The sequence below is a fragment of the Stegostoma tigrinum genome, chromosome 26, assembly GCF_030684315.1.
Source record: "Stegostoma tigrinum isolate sSteTig4 chromosome 26, sSteTig4.hap1, whole genome shotgun sequence".
In the NCBI taxonomy this organism is placed as follows: Eukaryota; Metazoa; Chordata; class Chondrichthyes; order Orectolobiformes; family Stegostomatidae; genus Stegostoma; species Stegostoma tigrinum.
The window spans coordinates 25,450,100-25,472,154 of NC_081379.1; the positions used below are offsets into that span (position 1 = coordinate 25,450,100).

The window sequence follows — 22,055 nt, forward strand, 5'->3', positions numbered from 1 at the left end:
TCTTTAATGAAATTGCTAAACTCCACAAAACACTGAATCCTTCTTGTCTGTATGACTTGGCAAAATATCATAAAGTTATTTTAAGTGCAAGATGGGGCAAAAACTAATGAGTTTTATTTCGGGGCCATTAACTAGCTTTGCAATAATGGAACATTCAATGCTATTAATTCATTATAATCTGTTTCATTAGAATGTTAAATGTAGAGGTGAGAAAGAAATGACTTATTTTCTGATATTGAAGGGCCCATGAAGCAGTAACTGCACTTGGAGGAAAGGAATTAATTCCATTCTATGGCTTATTGGAAGGTGGAAGAGATGGAGAATTATTTAAGGTCATGAAATTTCTGGATTTCTCTTGATTTATAAAAAAAATTGTCAGAATGATAAGTTTACACCAAGTAATATTCTTGTCAATGGCATGCAATTTCAAGCGAGAATCAGTGTACAGAGTCTGGAGAATTATTAGGAGTAATACTTCCTATTAGAAGTAGGGATGGCAACCCCAGAAGTGTTTACATGGATGCCACATGTGGAGATAGGCTTGATGGAAGCCTGTTCAAAGTCTTTCTTTTCCCCTAAATAATTAAACAGAAAACATCCCTCCAGCTCTTATCCCCACATACACCCCAATGCATCCATGCCATCTCATGCCCTGTACCCAACCCCATAACCCCTTACTCCCTGTCAAAGTATGACCCTGTATCCAGCCCTCATCATGGTCTCCATACTAGAATACGAGTAACGTTCATGGTTGCTGCTAGTTCTGGTGAAAGGTCAGTGGCTTCTGTCTCTCTCTCTGCACAGAAGCTGCCAGATTTTCTGAGCATTTCTGATGCTTACTTTTCTGTTAGAGAACAAATTTTGAGCCTTTCATTCCTCTCCAAGTAGCCAAGAAGCAATTGCCTGAGGTAACATGGTGTGAAGCTGGAGGAACACAGCAGGCCAAGCAGCATCAGAGGAGCAGGAAAGCTTGACGTTTCGGATCAAGACCCTTCTATCTCTGTAGAAATTGCCTGAGATTTGTCTTGAAACAAAGTTAAACATGATTTCTGAGGCAAGTTAAGGTGTGAAGAAAACATAACTTGCTGAGCAAAAAAAAAGTTAAAGCAATAAATTGGTAACTTTAAACACCAGCAATTGATAAAAATGATCATTTAAAAATGCCAAGCAGCACAGCTAATATAATTTTTGCCTTTTTGCTTAAGAAGCAAAACTATAAAGAGAAAGACAAACTAGACAACCAAACTGTCTACCAGGAAAGGGAAGGAGACCGAGGGAAAACAAAGAGTTGGGTTTAACTCGTGTTCCCTTATGATGGCACACATTCTGAGGTGGCCTGTGAAATATACACAAAAGTGGGAGTTACCTCTTTTCTGACCTAAAGTGTGCACAATTCTTGGGGAGAAGAGAGGAGGAGGATTTGTGTTCAATTAGCAAATGTGCATGTGTGTGTGTGTTTATCTGTCAGCTCTGAACCAAGCAGCTTCTGAGCAATCTGCTACGACCTCTTGATCAATGATTGCTGTTATTCTGAACAACAGCAATTCTTGACCAACTTGTTTGTCACGTGTTGATATATACCTGGGACAGGGTGCTTCTCAGCCTGACAATCCTGACTGACATTCAAACCTGGGCCTCCTTAGCCTCCGAGAGGTAATGATTAGCTCCAACTGTGGTTTGTGGGTGGCCTAACTTTAGATGCCAAGAAATTATTTAAGCTTGGTGGTCGTGTGCTGGTGCGGAAGGCCCATTGTCAACTGCCAAGTGAGGTCCTTAATAGGAAATTGAGGACCACTTAGGAACCTCATCTGAACATGCTGGGATTAATCCTGCAGATAGCTTGCCCCCTTGGAGTAGGAGGTGGCAGGGATCCATCAATCTGTGCCTGACTGAGAGACTGGGCATAGGGCAGGGTGTCCCTAAAGGGGCCCATCCTTCTGAACCACTTCTGACTCAAGGAACGCCTCTCCTCACCTCTGTTTCCAAGTTCTGTGCAATCCCTGAGACTCCAGAGGGGAGCTGTTCTGACAGCAAATATGTCTTACTCTGTGGATCTGTTGAGGACAAGTGCTGTTGGCTTTTGATTGACTGGCAGCTGTTGCTTTGTGGCACTTCTGACCTTGGGGATATGATTCCAGGGGAAAGCTTAGCATTAGCCTCACGTACAGATTCCACCCATAATTTGGCATTGCTGACCCTAAATTGTAGTTACTTCTACAGATACCATTACTAACCAGGATCTACTGTTGATTTTTTTTTGGATTTGCTTGATGGTTACTTCCACAAACAAATCCTGCATACATCATAACATGAAAAGTAGCTTCACTCACCAAAACACAGCCATTCAATACTGTTACCCGGAATCATGACAGCAGCAGCATGTACTCATTGTGTAATATTCTATATGCAATAGTGAGTGCACTATTAAGGTGGATCTGATTAGCACTCTGATTTTAAAAAAAAAGACACTATTAAATCTAGGCTGGTTCATCATGCCTTAACAGAACAGTAAATCAGGCAAAAATCGAAAAAATGCTGCAGATGCTGGAAATCTAAAACAAAAACAGAAATTGCTGGAAAATCTCAGCAGGTCTAGCAGCATCTGTGCAGAGAAATCAGGATTAATGTTTCAGGTCCAGTGATTGTTCTTCTGAACTTCTTCCATTCTGAAGAAGGCTCACTGGACCCAAAACGCGAATCCGAACTTCTCTCCAATAAATAGGCAAGTTTTTTTTGGCAAATCTGATCAGCTTTATCTTTATAAATAGGAGCAGGGATGACATATTCAAGCCCTCTATCCTGCTCCCCATACAACTAAATCACAGTTGATTTTCAATGGCAATGCTATTTTCTTATGTTTTCCTTACATCTTTGATCTCCTCAACATCTTGAAGCCTATCGCTGTCTTGATAATACGCAAGGACAGCACAATGACTTATCAAGAGGTTATTTGTCTCCTTCCTGTTATTCTTTACAGGCTTCCATGGCTGAGTATATAGTCCTCTACTTTTCTGAACAAGAAATTGGGAGACTGAGCTCTGAGTCCCTACCTGTCTTAGGGTTGACCACTAGTATTGCCAATAAGACCAACACATGTCAACTCAGGAGTGAATTTCTGCTTGCAGACAGTTAGCTTAACATATTAGTAATCCCAGCATGCTGAAACCATCTGTTTGTGTGTGTCTCAATCTTAGCAGCATAACAGTTTTGATGACTGAACTATTTGAATCAAAGGATCCCATTGAGATAGTTAGTTCTCTATTGTCTAAATGACGGCAGCCTTTCCATCTGTAGAAAAAAAGGTGTTGATTCTTTGTGAATTAGTCCATACACATCACAATCTGACTGCATTTCATAAACATAATTTAAATTCAAAAGTCTCTGTTGTCCAAAAAGGAGAAGAAATATCTCACATTTGTATAGCAAATTTCAGTAGATCACAAAGCACTTCGTAGACATTGAACTATTATTACACTGTAAAGTAGAATTTATAGGGATCGAGCAACATGGCTATATTGAGATTTTGGGCAAAATCAGGTGAAAAGATATAGAACTGCAGATGCTGGAGTCAGAGTCAATATAGCGTGGAGCTGGAGGAACACAGCAAGTTGGCAACATCAGAGGAGCAGAAAAGTTGACATTTCAGACCAAGACCCTTCATCACAACTGGGAGGAGGTAGGGAGCTGGGAAATAAATAGAGGGAACAGAGGTGGGACTGGGGGAAGGTAGGTGGATGGTGAGAGGTGAATGCAGGTAGAGGTAGTGGGGATTGGTCAGTGGGAAGGGTGGGGCGGACAGGTGGGAGAGAAGATGGACAGGTTGTGTCAGGTCAAGGAGGTGGGGATGAGAGGGAGGGTTGGACATAGGATGAAGCCGGGCTGGAGAGATTTTGAAACTGGTGAATTCTATGTTTAGGCCATTGGACTAAAGGGTCCCAAGATGGAATACGAGCTGTTGTTCCTGCAGTTTGTGTGTGGCGTCATTGTGATACTGGAGGAGGCCCAAGATGGATATGTCACCCAGGGATAGTAGGAACTTCAGATGCTGGGGGATCTGAGATAACAAAGTGCAGAGCTGGATGAACACAGCAGGCCAAGCAGCATCAGAGGAGCAGGAAGGCTGACAGGAAAAAAAGGATCTTGGCCCAAAACGTCAGCCTTCCTGCTCCTCTGATGCTGCTTGGCCTACTATGTTCATCCTGCTCTGCACCTTGTTATCTCTGTCACTCAGGGAGTGGGAGGGGGAGTTGAAATGGCTAGCAACCAGAAGGTGTTGTTGATTATAGTGTATGGAGCACAGATGCTTCGCAAATCTGTTGCTGAGGCCACGTGTGGTCTCATTGATGCACAGGAGGCCACATTGGGAGCAACTGATACGGTAGACTAGATTGGAGGATGTACAAGTGAGCCCCTGTCGGATATGGAAGGTTTGTCTTGGGCCTCGGATGGAGATGACGGGGGAGGTGTAGCACCTCATGTGGTTGCAGGGAAAGCTACCGGATGAGGTGGGGTTAGTGGGGAATGTGGTGTGGATGAGAGAGTCGCAGGGCGAGCAGTCCCGATGAAAGGAAGATAAGGGTGGGAAGGGAAATATCTCTTTGGTCGTGGGTCGGATTGTAGGTGGTGGAAGTGGTGGAGGATGTTGCGTTTGATGCAGAGGTTGGTGAGGACCAGGAGTGTCTGCCTCTATTTTTGTTGTGGGCAGGGGGTTTGAGGACAGAAGTGCAAGAAATGCAAGAGATGCAGTTGCGGGTATTTTCAATCAATGGAGGGAGGATGTTTCAGTCCTTGAAATAGGAGTACATCTGGAATGTCCAGGAGTGGAACATTCCATCTTGGGAGCAGATATGATGGAGACGGAGGAATTGGCAGTCAGGGATCACATTCTTGCAGGTGGGTGGATGAGAGGAGGTGTAGTCTAGGTAGCTGTGGGAGTCGATGCACTTGAAATAGATGTTAGTTTCAAGGCAGTCACCAGAGGTGGAGACAGAGAGGTCTAGGAAGGAGAGAGAGGGGTGAAAGGTGTTAATATAGTTGATGAACTGTTCAAGCTCCTCATGGGAGCACGAGGCAATGCTGATACAGTCATTGACGCAGCGGAGGAAGATGTGAGGGATGGTGCCAGTGTAACAGTGAAAGATGGACTGTTTCACATATCCTACGAAGAGGGAAGCATAGCTCAGACCCATACGGGTGGTTTGTAGGAAGTGGGAGGAGTTAAAGGAGAAGTTGTTCAGTGTAAGGACAAGTTCTGTCAAGTGGATGAGAGTGTTGGTGGAGGGGGACTAGTTACGCCTGTGTGAGAGGAAGAAGCGGAGGGCTTAAGGCCACCTGTGTCGGGGATACAAGTGAACAGGGACTGGACGTCCATGGTGGAGATGAGGTTTTGAGGGCTGGGGAATTGAAAATCCTGGAGGAGGTAGAGGGAGTGGGTACTGTGCTGAATGTAGGTGGGGCGTTCCTGGACTGTGGGGTGAGGGGGGTGGGTGTTGCCGTGTGTAGGGGAGACAGAGTCAAGGTTAGTGGAGATATGTTCAGTGGGGTAGGAGCAGGCAGAGACAATGTGTTGACCAGGGCAGTCAGGTTTGTAGATTTTGGGGATGATGAGGTTGGAGGCTGTGGGTGGGAGGTCTCCTGATATGATAAGGTTGTGGATGGTCTGAGAGATGATGGTCTGGTAACAGGGATGGGGTCAAAATCAAGGGGGCAGTAGGGGGAGGTGTCAGAGGGTTGGCACCTGGCCTCTGCAATGTAAAGGTCAGTATACTGTATCACCACTGTGCCACCTTATCAGTGGGTTTGATGGTGGCGTTAAGCTTGGAGTGGAGGGAGCAGAGAGCTGTGTGTTCCATGAGGTAGAGGTTGCAGTGAGTGATGGGGGTGGAGAGTTAAGGTGATCGATGTCACGACTGCAGATGGAAATGAAGAAGTCAAGGGAGAGTAAGAGGCTGTGGGGTGGTGTCCTGGAGGAGGGGGTGTGTTGGAGGTGGGAGAAGGGGTCAGCAGAGGGTGGATTAGACTCTCAATGAAAGAAATAAGCATGGACGCAGAGGCAGTGGCAAAAGAGTTCAACATCCAGACGTGAATGGAATTCATTGATGTGTGTGCACAGGGGAATGAAGATGAGTCCTTTGCTGAGGACTGATCATTTGTCCTCAGTGAGGAGGCAGTCTGGGGTGGTGATAAATATCTTCTGGTTGCTAACCATTTTAACTCCCCTGTACATCCTCCAACCTGGTCCACTGTATCCGCTGCTTACGATGCGGCCTCCTCTACATTGCTGAGGCCAAATGTAGAATTGGTGACAGATTTGCGGAGCACCTGTGCTCCATATGCTATAATTAACAACACCTCCTAGTTGCCAACTATTTTAACTCTCCCTCCCGCTCCTTTCGTGATATGTCTATCCTGGGCTTCCTCCAGTGTCACCCGTCCTGTCTATTTATTTACCAGCTCCCTTCCCCCTTCCCAGTCCTGATGAAAGATCTCGGCCCGAAACATCGACTTTCCTTCTCCTTTGATGCTGCCTGACCTGCAGTGTCCCTCCCGCTCCACACTGTATTGACAACATCAGATGAAAAGTCTGGCCAGCATCATCTAAACGTCAGAAGCATCTTGTTCTGGCTTTTATGCTTTTCGCAAGTGGCATGGTGACTTTCTCAAAAGGCAGCATCAACTTGCCAGTTAAGGGGGATGATTGTTTGTTAAATGTCTTGCTGACAGCTCAACTCACCTCATTAATATTCAGTTTTCTATCTTTCCCAAACTTGCTGAGGGAAAGCAGAGTTTCCCAGGTACCATGGAAACATGATATGTGTCAAGTTCAGCTCACTGCATGCTCCAAATAACCTCCAAATTGGGCAGTGGGTACCAAAATTTCAGGGCACATTGCAGGGGCACCAGCCCCTGGACTCCACATTCATGGACATTGGCATCTGACGTGGACCAGTTTCTAAGAATCCTCAAGGCACATCTCTGATCCTACTTATGCTTTGCTTCTTCGTTTCAATGCTGCACCAGAAACGATCATCATTATGCTGCAGCAAGGAAGCTCTACTCATAGACTGGGGCTCTTCACTTTAACTTTATCTCCGATGCTCACAGCAGCCCTGCCTTGCATTGCATTACCTTACCTTTTTTTCAGTTTACCCCTCAGCTGGAGATATGAGGCTCATAAGACTTGTGGATTGCTTTGCCATTTAGGTTGGACACAGGGAAGGAAGCTTGTTATGTTTAGTAGCTTTCAATCAAACCTTTGCTTGCGGGTGCCAGCACAGAAAATCAGCGGCAGCCTGTAATACTAGGTTTGGAAATGGTCAGTCGGCCAGTTAAATGAAGGATGCTTTCCACATTAGAACTGTTGGACAGTCCATCACTCGTCTTGAGGTGTTTTGGCCTACTGAGGACTGCTTTCCTCATAGAATGAGAATGAAGCAGGTATTAAGGGAAATGTGAGTGGGTGGCACAACTGTTACTTTTGGCACAGGAGATGAGATAGCAAAATGGTTGATTCGTGGTATGGGGGGGTTTGGTGGGTGACAGTGTGTGAGGGAGGACATTGCAGTTGTTAGTGACAGCTATAAAAATCAAGCTTAATAAAAACTGAAAGAACTGTGAAGGATGTAAATCAGAGACAAAAACAGAAATTGCTGGAAAAACTCAGCAGGTCTGGAGAAAATTCAGTGTTAACGTTTTGAGTTGAGTGACCCCACCTCAGACAACAAGCTTTGGTGGATGGTGAATACAGTAGCTTAGAAAGAGTAAGAGTTGGTATTGTAAAGAAGATGTGGTAGTTAACACTGCCGAGTGGAGGAGGTAATTGATCTTCTTCCTACTGTGCTGAACGTTCCTCTAGATGGTTGAGACTGCACTGACCCACATGGCAACTTCTGACCAGGTGAGCATGGTCTGGTGTCACGGCCTACACTGCTGTTCCTAAGGGAAGAGAAAGACCTTCCTGTGCACCACCCTGTCCAGCAGGACCTTCAGGTTCTTGCCTGCACAATGGTGTGACAACTTACCCCCACCTCCCATCTGCCACGTTGAGGGCAAATTTCAGGAGCCATGCAGGGTAGCTCTGGACTGACAGTGTTTCTCTGTGTGCACAATAGACTTTTAATGACAGCATGTACACAAGAAAGACCAATGAATTTTGGGATATCTGCTGAGGGGCAAGTTGTTCTAGGAACGGTGCATGATAAAATGAGACCATGATTGGATGTGAGGGATTCCATAGTTAATGAGGCAAGATTTGTAAGATACGCCAGAAAACACTCTAGGCTTCATGGTGGCAATTCTTTCAAAAGACTCAGATCTAGCCAAATAAAACCCTTAAGATTCAGCACGTGGTCACTTTTAAGTCTTGTATAGTGTAGAGTCGGTTCACATATCTCAAGGCCCACAAATAGCAATAGCAATATTTATCCTCATGCAGTGATAGTTGAGAGATAAATATTCAGGACACTAAATGAAAATCCCATGTTTTTTAAAAATAGTATTAATATTAGTTCTGTTTAACTGAATAAACATAAACATATCAGCAGTTACACCTAGTGATCCCACAGTTTGTTTTGCAAAAGACTGTCTTTCACTGATAAAGCTGATTCCATTTTCTCAACCATAACGTTGTATTTTCCAACATTTTAGGGAATAACACTTCCATCATCAGAATAACGGAATCAGTTTTAGAAATAAAATGCAGAGAGTTGGCAAAAGGCTTAGGTTTTCCCTGTTTGAAATTAAAGAAGCACCAAATATAAAAGTTGCTTAAAATCCAACCTGAATTCTGGAAAAGCCACATATTCCATATCAATCCCTCAAACCCCTGTAGCCCAGCCCCAGCCAAAGTAAAAGGGATATAACTAGTTTCCTGCTTATCTCTAAGTTAACAGAGCTTGGTGTTAAAGACAACCACAGCTTACTGACCATGAAGGAAAACAAATAACCCCAAAGATCAACTTCCTTGGTTACCAGGGTGAGAAAGCAAGTAACACAGCAGAGTTATGATGGATTCTGCTGGCAAACAAATAGATGGTGCCATAGATGAATACATATCTATTTTTTCCCTGATATTACCATTATAATTTTCATCTTTGCCACTTCATCATGGTATTCTTCATAGTCTCACCTAAGCAAGAAATATAGCAAATTCTTATTTGGCATTAGTGCCATTGGAAATTAATGGACATGTTGAACAAAAACTATGAAGAAAATGTATTTGAATATATGTGTTTTATAGTTCAGTCAGGTTTTCATTTGGTTCCAATCAATTAATATTTTGTGTTTTCCAATGTGCTCTGAAGGAGATGGAGAACTATTTCTACTATTCACAGCTGCGTTACCAGCGTGTCAGCACAATGGAACCCAGAGAAATATCAACTCATATTCCACTGCAGGAAATACCATTTATGATGAGAGCACTGGGATTCTACCCTACAGAGAAAGAGGTACATTGTATGTGTTCAAGTCCACAAAAATAATTTGCATTTTTTCGACTATGCTGTTGTACAATTTCTAAATAAGCATGGCCATGAAAGCACACATATGGCAGCCTTTCATTGCATGAGATGGTATTTTGCACCATAATGGTAAACCACGTGATAAGTATCCTTACTTCGGCTAAGCAGACCCACTAAGGCAAAACTACGATATCCACTAGTCTATTTTTCATAATATGATAAAACTAAATGAAATCCTCTGTTCAAACAGGGTCTCTAAAGGGTGGAAGATAATTGGTGGTGGCTGTAGGCTGAGAGGAGGAAGCAGACTGGTACAAAGTGGGAGTCTAGAATGATCTTAGAGAGAATGTGACAAAAAATTTGTTAAGATATAATGGGAAAGGCAGAGTACAAGTAGATGTTGAGCATCAGGAACAGTTACAGCAAGATAAGAGTTTTGGGTGTAAATGTTAGAGCAGATATAGAGACCAGGATGAAGCAGTGATGAAGAACCTCAATGTACCTAGGTGATATACTGGTAAGCTTATGCCTCACCTTGGGCGCTTTAGTATCTTTGAAATCAAAGACCCAATACCACTAATGACTGGAACAGATCCCACCCACCACAATGGCACCTGCACATAAAATCAGGAAAAGGAACAAGAGTGCTGTAATTTTCTGTTAGATTGTACAATTTGCTAATTTTGATCACTTTCATTACAGATCGAGGACATGCTGAATGAGGTGAAGTTCAGTAAATATGTGGACACAGGAATGTATGTGACAGACATTGATTTAGGTGAATTCATTAAACTGTATATAAACCATCGACCTGTTTTTGGCATAACCACTTCTGAGTTGCATCATACATTTGATGTTCTTGGCTACGACAATGAGAATGGAGACAAAGCAATTAAGTTAGGAGAATTATTGCAACTATTGCAAAGTGGAGGTGAGTAAAATGGCAACAATTAAATTGTAAAGTGGGTTATCTAATTATTACCACAGTGCTATTTGTGAGAGGCTCACTACATTCTGATGGACTGTTCACTATATTACAACATTGATTCCATTTCAAAAGTACTTAATAGCAACTATAAAGTGCTTTAGATGTCCTTTTGTACCGAAAGACAACATATAAAGAATCACTGAGAGAGTAACATAGCAATAAATCTGTTCACCATATATACTGAATACTTAGTACCATGTAAAACTGCATAGTACTGACATTTTCTTCAATGTTTTTCCTTCTAATATTTTCCTTGGTTCTTTTAAACTTCTTAAACTGAGATACAATTCCATAGTTGTGGGAGCCTTATGAAAACTCATTCAAATAGATGTTTTTTACAAATAACTCTAATAAATGGCTACAGTTCGGTTATCTCATGATGGAGAACCTTTCCGAGCTGAGTCATCCATCAAGGTTTTTCGATTCACTCCTTCTTGGGATGTGAACATCTCTGCGAAGACTACCATTTATTGTGTATTGCTAATTTGCTTAATTGTCCTTCAGAAGGTGATATTGTGCTGCCTTCTTGAACCATTAAAGTCCAAATGAAGTAGATAGACCCACAGTGTTGTTTGTGATGGAAGTTTCAGGATTTTGACCCAGTGACAATGAAGGAACAGTGATCTACCTCCAAGTTAAAATGGTGTGTGAAATTTCTGTAGATGTTGTGAAGTAATTATGAACCCCAACTTTGTGTCTTGTCTTGTTCAGCAAGCATGACAGAAGTCAAATGGCAAACTTAATTATTTTCTTACCAGATGTTTCTTGGGCAATCCCATAAGCATTGCTAGATAATGAACAGGAGCAGGCCTGAATAATGTTCCCAATTCCCCAAGCCAGATACTAGGCTATTTGTAGCAAATATACGCATGAACCTCAGTTGTGTACTTTGAATAAACGAATTGCATGTGAAGCAGTTTCAGACTTTTTCTGAGTGAATTGGGAAGGTATATTCTAAATAGCCATCATTATTCTTTATTTGTATAACTGATTATTAAACTGGACAGAACACTTGCCAACACAATCATCACTTTCATCTCTGTTTTTAATTCTATATTGTAATCTTGCACATAGCCAGTGAAAACAACTGAGCAAAAGGCTTAGGTTTTCCCTGTTTGAAATTAAAGAAGCACCAAATATAAAAGTCTTTTTTCAAATAATTTCAAGAGACGTGGGTGCTGATGGGAAGGCCAACATTTGTTGCCCATTACTAGTTGCCTTCGAATTGAATAATTGAGCAACTTTAGAGGGCAGTGAATAGCCAATGACATTGCTGTGGGTCTGGAGTCACATACAGACCAAACCAGGTAAGGATGGCAGATTTCCTTCCCTAACGAGCATTAGTGAATCAAGTGCTGTTCTTAAAACAATCAATGACAGTTGCATGGTCACCATACTTATTGAGTAAATTTCACCAGATGTCAAGGTGGGATTTGAATCTACATCCCTAGAGAATGAACCTGAGTCTCATTAACTTGTGATGTCACTAGTCTAGTGATAGTACTAAATCATTGTCATGTCTCTCTCAGCCATATGACAGTCACAAAAGAGGCTTAGGTGACTTGTTCATCAGTTTTTGTTCATTGTGGAGAAGTATCATGATTCGTCTGTTCAGAACCTATCCAGAACCCTGTGCATAATATGACAAAGATATGAATCAAGGATGCGATTATTTTGGATTATAGTAAACACTTTAGGGTGACACAGAGGCTCAGTGGTTAGCACTGCTGCCTCACGGCACGAGGGGCCAGGGTTTGATTCTGGCCCTTGGGCGACTGTTTGTGTGGAATTTGCACATTCTCCCTGTGTCTGCGTGGGTTTCCTCCAGGTGCTCCAGTTTCCTTCCATAGTCCATAATGTGCAGGCTAGGTGGATTGGCCATGCTAAATTGCCCATAATATTTAGGGATGAGTCTGGGTGGGATGTTCTGAGGGTCAGTATGGACTTGTTGGGTCGAATGGCCTGTTTACACACTAAAGGATTCTATGAACTTTGAAGTGAAGTTTGTGTATATATAAAGGTATCCACATAATAAGATGAAAACAGGGTAGCAGAAGAAGCCCATAGTTCCTGAAGATATTCCTGGTATTGCAGATGATTTGATACTAAAGTATTATGTGATTCAAGTACAGTATGTTTTCTTAAGTTTTTGCACAGAAATTTAGTTTGATACATTAATGATAATCCAAATGAAATTTATTTGGTAAGCCATTAGATGGAGCCGTGAGTACACAGATTTTTTAGGTTGAGAATAAGGCCAATTGTTTGTATCTGTTTTTGTTGCGGAAGTACAATGAGTTTGGGCATAGTGAAACCTTTGTTTATATGCAAGAGAATGAAAAGCCAGAAAACAGAAGTACATCACACAAAGAAAAAGAAGAAAATAAACTTTCCATTCACTGGGCTCCTGTGTAGTCACCCAGAAATGGCGAAAGTATAAACTCTCAATGTTTCCATAGTATAAACTAAGGAAACAAATACAAATATTTTCATAAACTAGTGGTTTTGAATTGGCATACACATGATGCAAAGGATAGCTGATATCTTGCTATCCAACAAGGTAAGTAAAGCTCAGCACAGCTTCAAAAACAGAGATATGGCAGATTTAGAGATAGCAAGATCTGCACATGCTGGAGTCAGAGACAATACAGTGGAGCTGGAGGAGCACAACATGTAAGGCAGCATCAGAGGAGCAGGAAAGTTGACATTTCAAGTCGGGACATTTCTTCAGAAATGGAGAGGGGGAAGGGAGCTGGGAAATAAATAGAGAGAGGAGGGGTTGGCCTGGAGAAGGTAGGTGGGATGGTGATAGGTGAATGCAGGTAGGAAGTGGTGAGGATTGGTCAGTGGGATGAATTGTGCAGACAGGTGGGAGAGAAGATGGATACGTTGTATCAGGGCAAGGAGGTGGGGATGAGAGGGAGGATTGGGCATGGGATGAGGCCAAAACTTTCGCCCCTCCTGTGGTCAAAAATGCCCTCAACCACATCTCTTCATTTCCCACATTTCTAACCTCAAACGCTCTCCCTCCAACAAAAATAAAGACACAATCCCCCTTGTCCTCACATACTACCTCACCAACCTCCGCATGCAGTGCATCATTCTTCGCCACCTAAAATCCAACCCCACAACCAAAGAGGTACTTCCCTCCCCACCTCTACCTGCCCTTCATGGGGAGTGCCCACCCATGACTCCCTCATCAGCTCCACACTCCCAACTAACCCCACCACACCTGGCACCTTTCCCTGAAATTTCAGGTAGTGCTACACCTGACCTGAGACCTCCCCCCTCACCCCCATTCAAGGTCCAAAGCAAATTTTTCATATCAGGCAGGGGTTCACCTGTACATCTGCCAACTTGATTTACTGTATCCGCTGCTCCTGATTTGGCCCCCTCTACATCGAGTGAGATTAATTGTAGACTCAGAGACCATTTTGTAGACTGTCTGGGCTCTGTTCACAACAAATGACAACACCTTCTGGTCACCAACCATTTTAACTACCCTTCCCACTCCCTTGGTGACATGTCCAACCTGGGCCTCCAGTGTCACAGTGACACCACATTCAAAATGAAGGAAAACACCTCATATTCTGACTCTGGAGCCTTCAGCTGATTTGCCTCAACATAGAATTCACCTGTTTTAAAATATCCCCAACCCATGTCCAAACCTCCCCTCTCATTCCCACCTCCTTGACCTGACACAACCCGTCCATCTTTTCTTCCACCTATCCGCACCTCCCATCCCACTGACCAATCCTCATGACTCCCTACCTGCATTCACCTATCACTATCGCACCTACCTTCCCCAGCCCCACCCCTCCTGTCTCTAATTATTTCCCAGCTGCCTTCCACCTCCCCATTTCAGAAGGAAGGTCAACTTTCCTGCTCCTCTGATGCAGCCTGGCCTGCTGTGTTCCTCCAGCTCCACAGTGTAGGGCAGATTTAGGTTCAAGGATTCATGACATATTTTTCTCTCTCAACTTTTTTTTTATTTTCCTTATTTCCACTTTAATGTCTCCCATTGATTTACTAATTGCTTGGAGAACTGTCATAAGGTGACTTGATCCTGAGTGAAGATCTCATGCAGCAATTCAGATCAAAACTAGTGATACCAAATATCCAGTGGTTATTACTTTTTTCCCTCAGGACATAATGTATTCATTTAAAAAAAAATTGTTACTGAATCCAAATCAATTATCACTGCTCACCTCTAATCGTGAAAGGAACTGGTAGGAGTGGTTTTAGCCATATGACATTTGTCAATTTTTTTGATTATTAAAAACTTAAGAGTCCCATCTCCTATACATAACTATTAAATGATAAATTCCATTCTGGAAATTCCCAAGATAATTACATGGAATGATAATGAAAAAATGAATATGCTAGCTACATGCTGTTGTCACCATGCTTCTGGCACAAGATATTTGCTTTTTGAAGTGTAGATGCATGATAAAATCTTTCTCTCGCTTTTTGTTTTGCTTTCTAGGTGAATGTATGACTGGGGAAGAGGTAGCAGAGTGCCTTTCCACACTACTAGGCTTGAATCCAGAAGGAGGAAGTTCTGAATTGATCTCTTTTGATGCCACAAGTAAATATGCATTGAGATAATTTACATTACTATTTGCTCTTAAATGAATTTAAGTTGTTCCAGTCGAAGTTTTTTTTCCCTTTCGATGGTCTAATAATATTTGATAGGTATTCTATCCTGAGCTAATGTTGACAATGACCTTTTGAAACTATAGGGTGGAGTATAATACTGCTGTTGGGAGTATGAAAGGAGGCAGTTGAAGGCAACAAATTTTGGGAGTGAACTGTCAGCTTCCTAACAGTGGAATGAAAGTTGGAAATTAAGTACACAATGAATTAAAAGTAGATCAGTAAGTGGTAGGAGCCTATTTTTAATCCAGTCCTACCTGGAATTTACTTAAATGTATTTCAGAACAGTTTTGTGATGTCCCAACACAAACCTGAAATGTTAGTTTATTCTAATCTCATCACTAAGTACAACAGAAAGACAAGAGTGCCTATTCTTTCAGATGTTATAATTAGCATGCAGAAATTTTGTGTTCTTGGGTTATCGCTGCATTTAAATGACAAAGCCTTTCAGAACAAAGGAGCAGGAAAACGCCATAAAGCTCACTGATCTGCCAAATGGTAAGGATGACATTGACAGATTAAGTATATTGTGGGAAAATGTGAAGTTATGCATTTGGGCAGGAAGAATAGAGGAAAAGAATATCAGTTAAATGGAGAAAGACTGCAGAAAGATGCAGAACAGAGTGACTTGAGAGTCCTCTGTCCCCCTTATCAACTTTGCTAGTAACATATTCAAAGAACTCTACCAGGTTTATCAAATATTACTTTGAAAACTCTATCAGGTTCATGGAACATGACTTCTCCTTCAGAACATCTATGTTGACTCTGCCTAATCAAACAATTATTTTCCAAATGGCCAGTAATCAAAATGGGTTCCAATATTTTTCTGAATACTGATGTCATTCCTAACTGTACCTCCCCATTTTCTCACCTTTTCCTTTCTTAAACAGTGGGTTACATTTGGAATATTCCAATCTGTAGGCAGCATTGCAGAATTAACAGAATTTTAAAAGGTGATCACCAGTGCATCCATTAACTATATAGCCATCTCTTTCATTGTTCTAGGTCATTGGGTCCTGGGGATTTCTTTGATATTCAATCTTATGAATTTCTTCAATTTTACTACTATTAATTTATCTGAATTCCACACTCTCAAAAAATCTTTTAACTATTATTTCATGGAACCTTTTTCTGTTTTTCTTTACAAGTGCCTATGTTGCTTCACTGACATTTCTCTATCTTCTATTCCAAACTCCCCATTCTCTGCCTGTAATGGACCCATGTTTGTCTTTAGAGAACTGTCTCTTCAATTTCTCCATTAGAAATTCTGCTGATCTTTCATTCTTACTGACAATAACTTCAATTTTTGTTAAAGCTTCAGACAATGTTATTGACTTTCAACGCTGACTGTGTTGAGCACCCACTGATTTTTATTGGGATGTTGGTTATCTGTGGCAAGGGCAATATTTGTTGCCCATTCCTAACTGTCCTTGTGAAACACTTTTTAATTCATCCTAAGAATATGAAAGATCATGTTTTAGTGCAAGCTAACTTCTTTTCCTTGTTATTTTGTCCAAGGACAAAGAAATGGATACTTCACATTTAATGCTACTTAAAAGTTTGTACCCAATGTGATAATCCATTTATCTCAAAGCTTTGGGAGAACGTAAATTTAATCTATAATGATCATCACCTTCACATTTTTGATAATGCTATCCTGAACATTATTTATCATTATTGACATTTGAATGTTTTAATGATGTACAATTTATAAACTCATAATCTGTGAGAAAGAAACATTATTAAATGTGTGCATTTCAGTTGGTCCAAAGCAACTAAAATCTGTATTTCTAAAGTACCTCACATAGTAAAATGTTCTCAAGGCTTTTGTCAAACAAAACTGTCCATCAAGTCAAATTGGGACATGTTAGAGCAGGCGACCAAGAGTTTGGTCATGACAATAGATTTTAAGGAGCATTGAAAAGGAAGAAAGAGGTGGAGAAGTACAAAGATTTACAAAGGAAATTCCAAAGTTAAGGGTCATTGGAATTGAAGACATGGCTGCTAATGGTGGAGCAAATTAAAACTGGGATGCTCAAGGCCAGAATTTGAGGAGTACTAATATCTCAGAGGGTTGTAGGGCTGGAGGAAGTTTCGGGGTTAGAGATGGATAAAGTCAAGGCAGGTTTTGAAAACAAAGATGAAAGACTAGCTTATGGCAAGAAACAGAGGATAAGGGTTGAAGGGTTTTTTGTGACTAGAAGCCTGTGCCCAGTGGCAAACCACAGGGTTTGGTGCTGGGTCCCTTGCTGTTTGGTGAATACATTAATGATCTAGACACAAATGTAGATGGTTTGATCAGTAAGTCTAGATTGAACAAAAATTTGTGGTGTAGTAAACAGTGAGGAGGAAAGCTTTAGACTATTGGATGATGTAGACAGGTTAGTTAGATAGACAGAACAGTGGCAATTGGAATTTAATCCTGAAAAATGTGAGATGCTGCAAATTGGAAGGACGAAGAGGGCAAGGGAGCACACAACGAATAGTAGGATCAGATGGACCTCAGTGTGTATGTCCATAGATCCTTGAAGGCAGCAGCATAGGTTAATAAGTCAGTTTAATGGCATATGGGATATTTGCCTTTATCATCCAAGGCACTGCATACATGAACAAGGAGGTTGTTCTAATGAAGCTGTGTAAAACATTAGTTAAGCCTCAGTTGAGCACTGTGCGGTTCTGGTTGCCAAACTATGGGAAGAATTTCTCTACACTAACGAGTGTGTAGAGGAGATTTGCCAGGATCATGCCTGAGATGGAGCAATTTAACTCTGAAAGGGACTGGATAAGATGGATTGTTTTCCATTGATCAGATCGGCCTAAGGGCTGAGATGGAGCTGATGGAGATGTCCAAAGTTCTAAGGGGCATAGATACTGTAGATAGGAAGAATTCTTTTTCCCTTAATAGAGGGATCAATGACCAGGGGACACTGTTTTAAGGTAAGGACTAGGAGGTGTAATGGGGATTCAAGGAAGGTTGCAGATATCTGAAACTAACCGCCTTAAAGAGTGGTAGAGGCAGGATCTGTCAAGATATTTAAGAAGTAAAGTATTTAGATAAACACTTGAAGTGTCATCCAAGGCTATGGACAAAGTACTGGAAAATAGGATTAGAATGCATGGATTTTTTATGATTGGCATCAACCCAATGGGCTAGAGGTCTTCTTTCCGTGGTGTGAAAACCCTACAACCCTCAAATTTTAAAATTGAGATGTAGTAGGATGTATACTTAAACTGCATCCACTGCTAGGTTGTGAATGAGTTGCATTGGTCATGATTTAAATGACCACAAACCATTACGGCCTTGATTCAAACATGGACAAAAGACCTGAATTCCAGAAGTGAGGTGAGAGTGACAACTCTTGACATCAAGGCTGCATTTGATCCAGTGTGGCATCAAGGAGCCCTAGCAAAACTGGAATCAATGGGTATTAGGGGAAAGCTCTCCAGTGGTTGGAGTCAGACCCAACACATAGGAAGATGGTCATGGTTGCTGGAGGTCAGCTCCAAGACATCTCTGTGGAAGTTCCTCAGGGCAGTAACCTAGGCTCAACTATCCTAAGCTGCTCCATCAATGACCCTTCCCTTCATCATAATGTCAGAAGTGGGGGTGTTTGCTGATGAATACATGATGTTCAGCACTATTTGTGAATCCTCAAACACTGAAGCAGTCCGTGTCCAAATGCAACAAGATCTGGACCATACCAAGTCTTGGGCTGTCAAATGGCAAGTAACACTTGCACCACACAAATGCCAGACAATGACCATCACCAATAAGAGACAATCTAACAATTGTCCCTTATCATTCAATGGTGTTACAATCATTGAATTTCCCACTATCAACATCCTTGGAGTTATCAACTGGACTCAATACATACACGCAGTGGTTACAAAAGTGGGTCAGAGGCTAGGAATACTGCAGCAAGTAGCTCACCTCCTGACTTCTGAAAGCCTGTCCACCATCTACAAGGCACAAGTCAGGAGTGTGATGGAATACTCCCCACTTGCCTGGATGAGTGCAGCCCCAACAACACTCAAGAAACTTGACACCATCTAAGACAAAGCAGCCCGCTTGATTCGCACTGAATCCACAAGCATCCACTCCCTCCACCGGTGATGGTCAGTAGCAGCAGTGTGTACTATTTACAAGATGCACTGCAGAAATTCACCAAAGATCCTTAGACAGCACCTTCCAAACCCACAACCACCTCCATCTAAAAGGACATGGGGAGCGCACACACACGGAACACCACCACCTTCAAGTTCCCCTCCAAGCCACTCAGCATCTGGAAATTTATCACCATTCCTTCAGGGTCACTGAGTCAAAGTCTTGGAATTCTTTCCCTAATGGCATCGTGTGTCAACCCACAGCAAGTGGACTGCAGCAGTTCAAAAAGGCAGCTCACCACTACCTTCTCAAAGGCAACTAGGGACAGGCAATAAATGCTGGCCCAGCCAACCACACCCACGTTCCACAAAATGAATAAACTTTAAAAAAGGTCAATGTCAAAGATCCTTACATGGCATTTTTTTTTACACTTTTCTTGTTGTGCATAAAGTTCGTATCTCAGATTAACTAAAACACATCAGACAGACACCAAATATCTATTGAAATGTTTCCATGAAATAGATTTGCTAAACAAACAGAACAATGTACAAATTAAAAACCCTTCACAAATTATGTTCCAAACTCAGGGGAGATGATGGCCCAGTGGTGTTATCGCTGGACTATTAATCCAGAGACCAGATAATGTTCTGGGGAATAGGGTTTGAATCCTGCCACAGCAGATGGTAGAATTTGATTTCACTAAGTATCTGAAATTAAGAATCTAATGATGACAATGAATCCATTGTTGATTGTCAGGAAAAACTCATCTGGTTCCCTAAGTCCTTTAGGAAAGGAAGCTGCCATCCTTACCTGGTCGGGCCTACATGTGACTCCAGACCCACAGCAATGTGGGTGACTCTGAACTGCCCTCTGGGAAATTAGGGATGGGCAATAAATGCTGCCTAGCCAGTGACGCCCTCTTCCTAAGAATGAATAAAGGGGAAAAATAATAATGTCCTCATTGGGAGACTAATCAGAGATAAGTGATTTTGAGAATTTGGGCAACATATGTTCTGCTTCTGGAGGTGATGAACTTGGAGAAGGAAGGACAATTAATTCAACAATGATGTCATCCTGCCTTCACCAGAATTAAGTTCTGAGCAGACAGACCAATGGTCATAAGGCCCAGGATGTTTGAGGGGTGGAGACTGCAGGTAATGATTGCAACGGAATAAGCAGGGATCTGTCCCCTCACCATTGATTCCAATCCTCCTGTGCCATTATCCTCGCACCCCTCAGCAGCAGAAACCCACTTAACCCCACACCCACATCATTTTCCTCTGTCCTGGGTCCTCTGTGATTGTGGCACTCTAGGCGTGTGCTTCTTAGAGCAGTAACTGCCTCTGCCACGGCACTACTAGTAAAGAACTGTTGACCTCCGTTTCACTTGTAGCCTAATTATCACTTCATTACTGTCAGATTTGTGTGTGTTTCTGCAGGCCTTCTCTAGAAGAGACTGTGTGGGTCCTTTGCTGGCTCAAGCTGTCTCTCTAGCCAACCAGTTCTCTGGTTCCTGAAGAAGATTCCATCCCATGAATCAAGAGATATAGTCCAGTGAAGGTGGAGCTAACTCTACACTTAAGATTTAGTAAAGATGTGAAAGACCTTTGGAAATCAGAGCTATAATTTTCTGACCCTTCAATGGGTGGAAGATGTGTTGTCCTGTGCATCTATTCATGCCTGAACCCCCTCATGGAAACAGAAATATGAGCAGCTTTACAGGGATATTGTGAATGCTCATTGTTAGGCTTTCCCATTTTTTGATTGATTCTGTCACTTGGAAGGAGAGATGCAATTATAGATTTTTAGTTTATTTATGTTTTATGATGTTACATATTTATGACATTATGTGCTTATTACTACCATTTGTAAGTGAATCTGCAAACTTTAATCAGAAAATCAACAAACTTAAACTAAAAGCTTAAAGAAAGAGAAAGCATTGTGAAGAAAAATGATGTTCCATTTAATTGTAAAATTCATCTTATTGTTGTTTCATTTGGATTTAACAGGTGCATCAGCATTGCTTGAAGAGCAACTTCCCCAAGAGATTACAAGTGAACTGTTTATAAATGAAATATTGGGGTTTCCTCAGGCTTCAACTTGTGTTGAAGACGCAGCAATTCCTGCAGCTGCACCAACATAAGCACAAGCTGAAATGTACTTTTCCTATCAAATAATTTGCATTCCCTGAATCATTTTAGTTTTCATAATCTCATTGTTAAATAACCAGAGTTTACTGTTTGATACTTTTTTAAAATTAAAAATATGAATAATTATTCTATTTGTGATGGCTATTCTTAAAGCTAAGGGGATGTTTGCAGATGATTTCACAATATTCACCACAATGTGCAATTCCTCAGGTACTGAAGCAGTCCGTATGCAAACATAGCAAGACCTGGATGATATCCAAGTTGGGTTGACAAGTGGCAAGTAATGTTCACAATGCACACCAGCTTCAGGAAGACAGAATCTAACTATCTCGACATTCAATGGAATTACCATTAGTGAGTCTGCCCCTGAAAATATCCCATAGCATATCACCATTGATTGGAAACTGATCTGAACTAGCTATATAAGTACTATGGCTACAAGAACAGGTCAGAGTTTAGAAATCCTACAATGTATAACTCACCTTCTGGCTCCCAAAGCCTATTGACCACCCGTTGTCAAGGCACAAGACAGGAATTTGATTTGCCTGGATGATTGCAGCTTCAGAAACACTCAAGAAGCTTGATGCCATCTAAAACAAAGCAGACCATTTGATTGGCACATTCACAAATGGTAGTATTTACCATTTGCAAGATACACTGCAGAAATTCACCTAAGCTCCTTTTGTAGCAAAGTCCAA

General features: G+C 41.7%; 1 protein-coding gene across 2 annotated transcripts in view; it reads left to right on the forward strand.

The window, feature by feature from the left end:
• Positions 1-21,430, forward strand: part of cfap251 (cilia and flagella associated protein 251) — a 61,915-nt gene extending 40,485 nt beyond the window's left edge. The window contains exons 17-21 of one of the 2 annotated variants that reach the window (XM_048556309.2): positions 242-332; positions 9,303-9,446; positions 10,161-10,389; positions 14,933-15,034; positions 21,217-21,430. In XM_048556309.2, the coding sequence (XP_048412266.2) occupies positions 242-332; positions 9,303-9,446; positions 10,161-10,389; positions 14,933-15,034; positions 21,217-21,350 (700 nt within the window). In that variant the 3' untranslated portion in view covers positions 21,351-21,430. Of the gene's footprint in view, positions 1-241; positions 333-9,302; positions 9,447-10,160; positions 10,390-14,932; positions 15,035-21,216 lie in introns of those variants that run through there. The other variant, XM_048556310.2, reaches the window with a different exon arrangement.
• Positions 21,431-22,055: the final 625 nt, after the last annotated feature.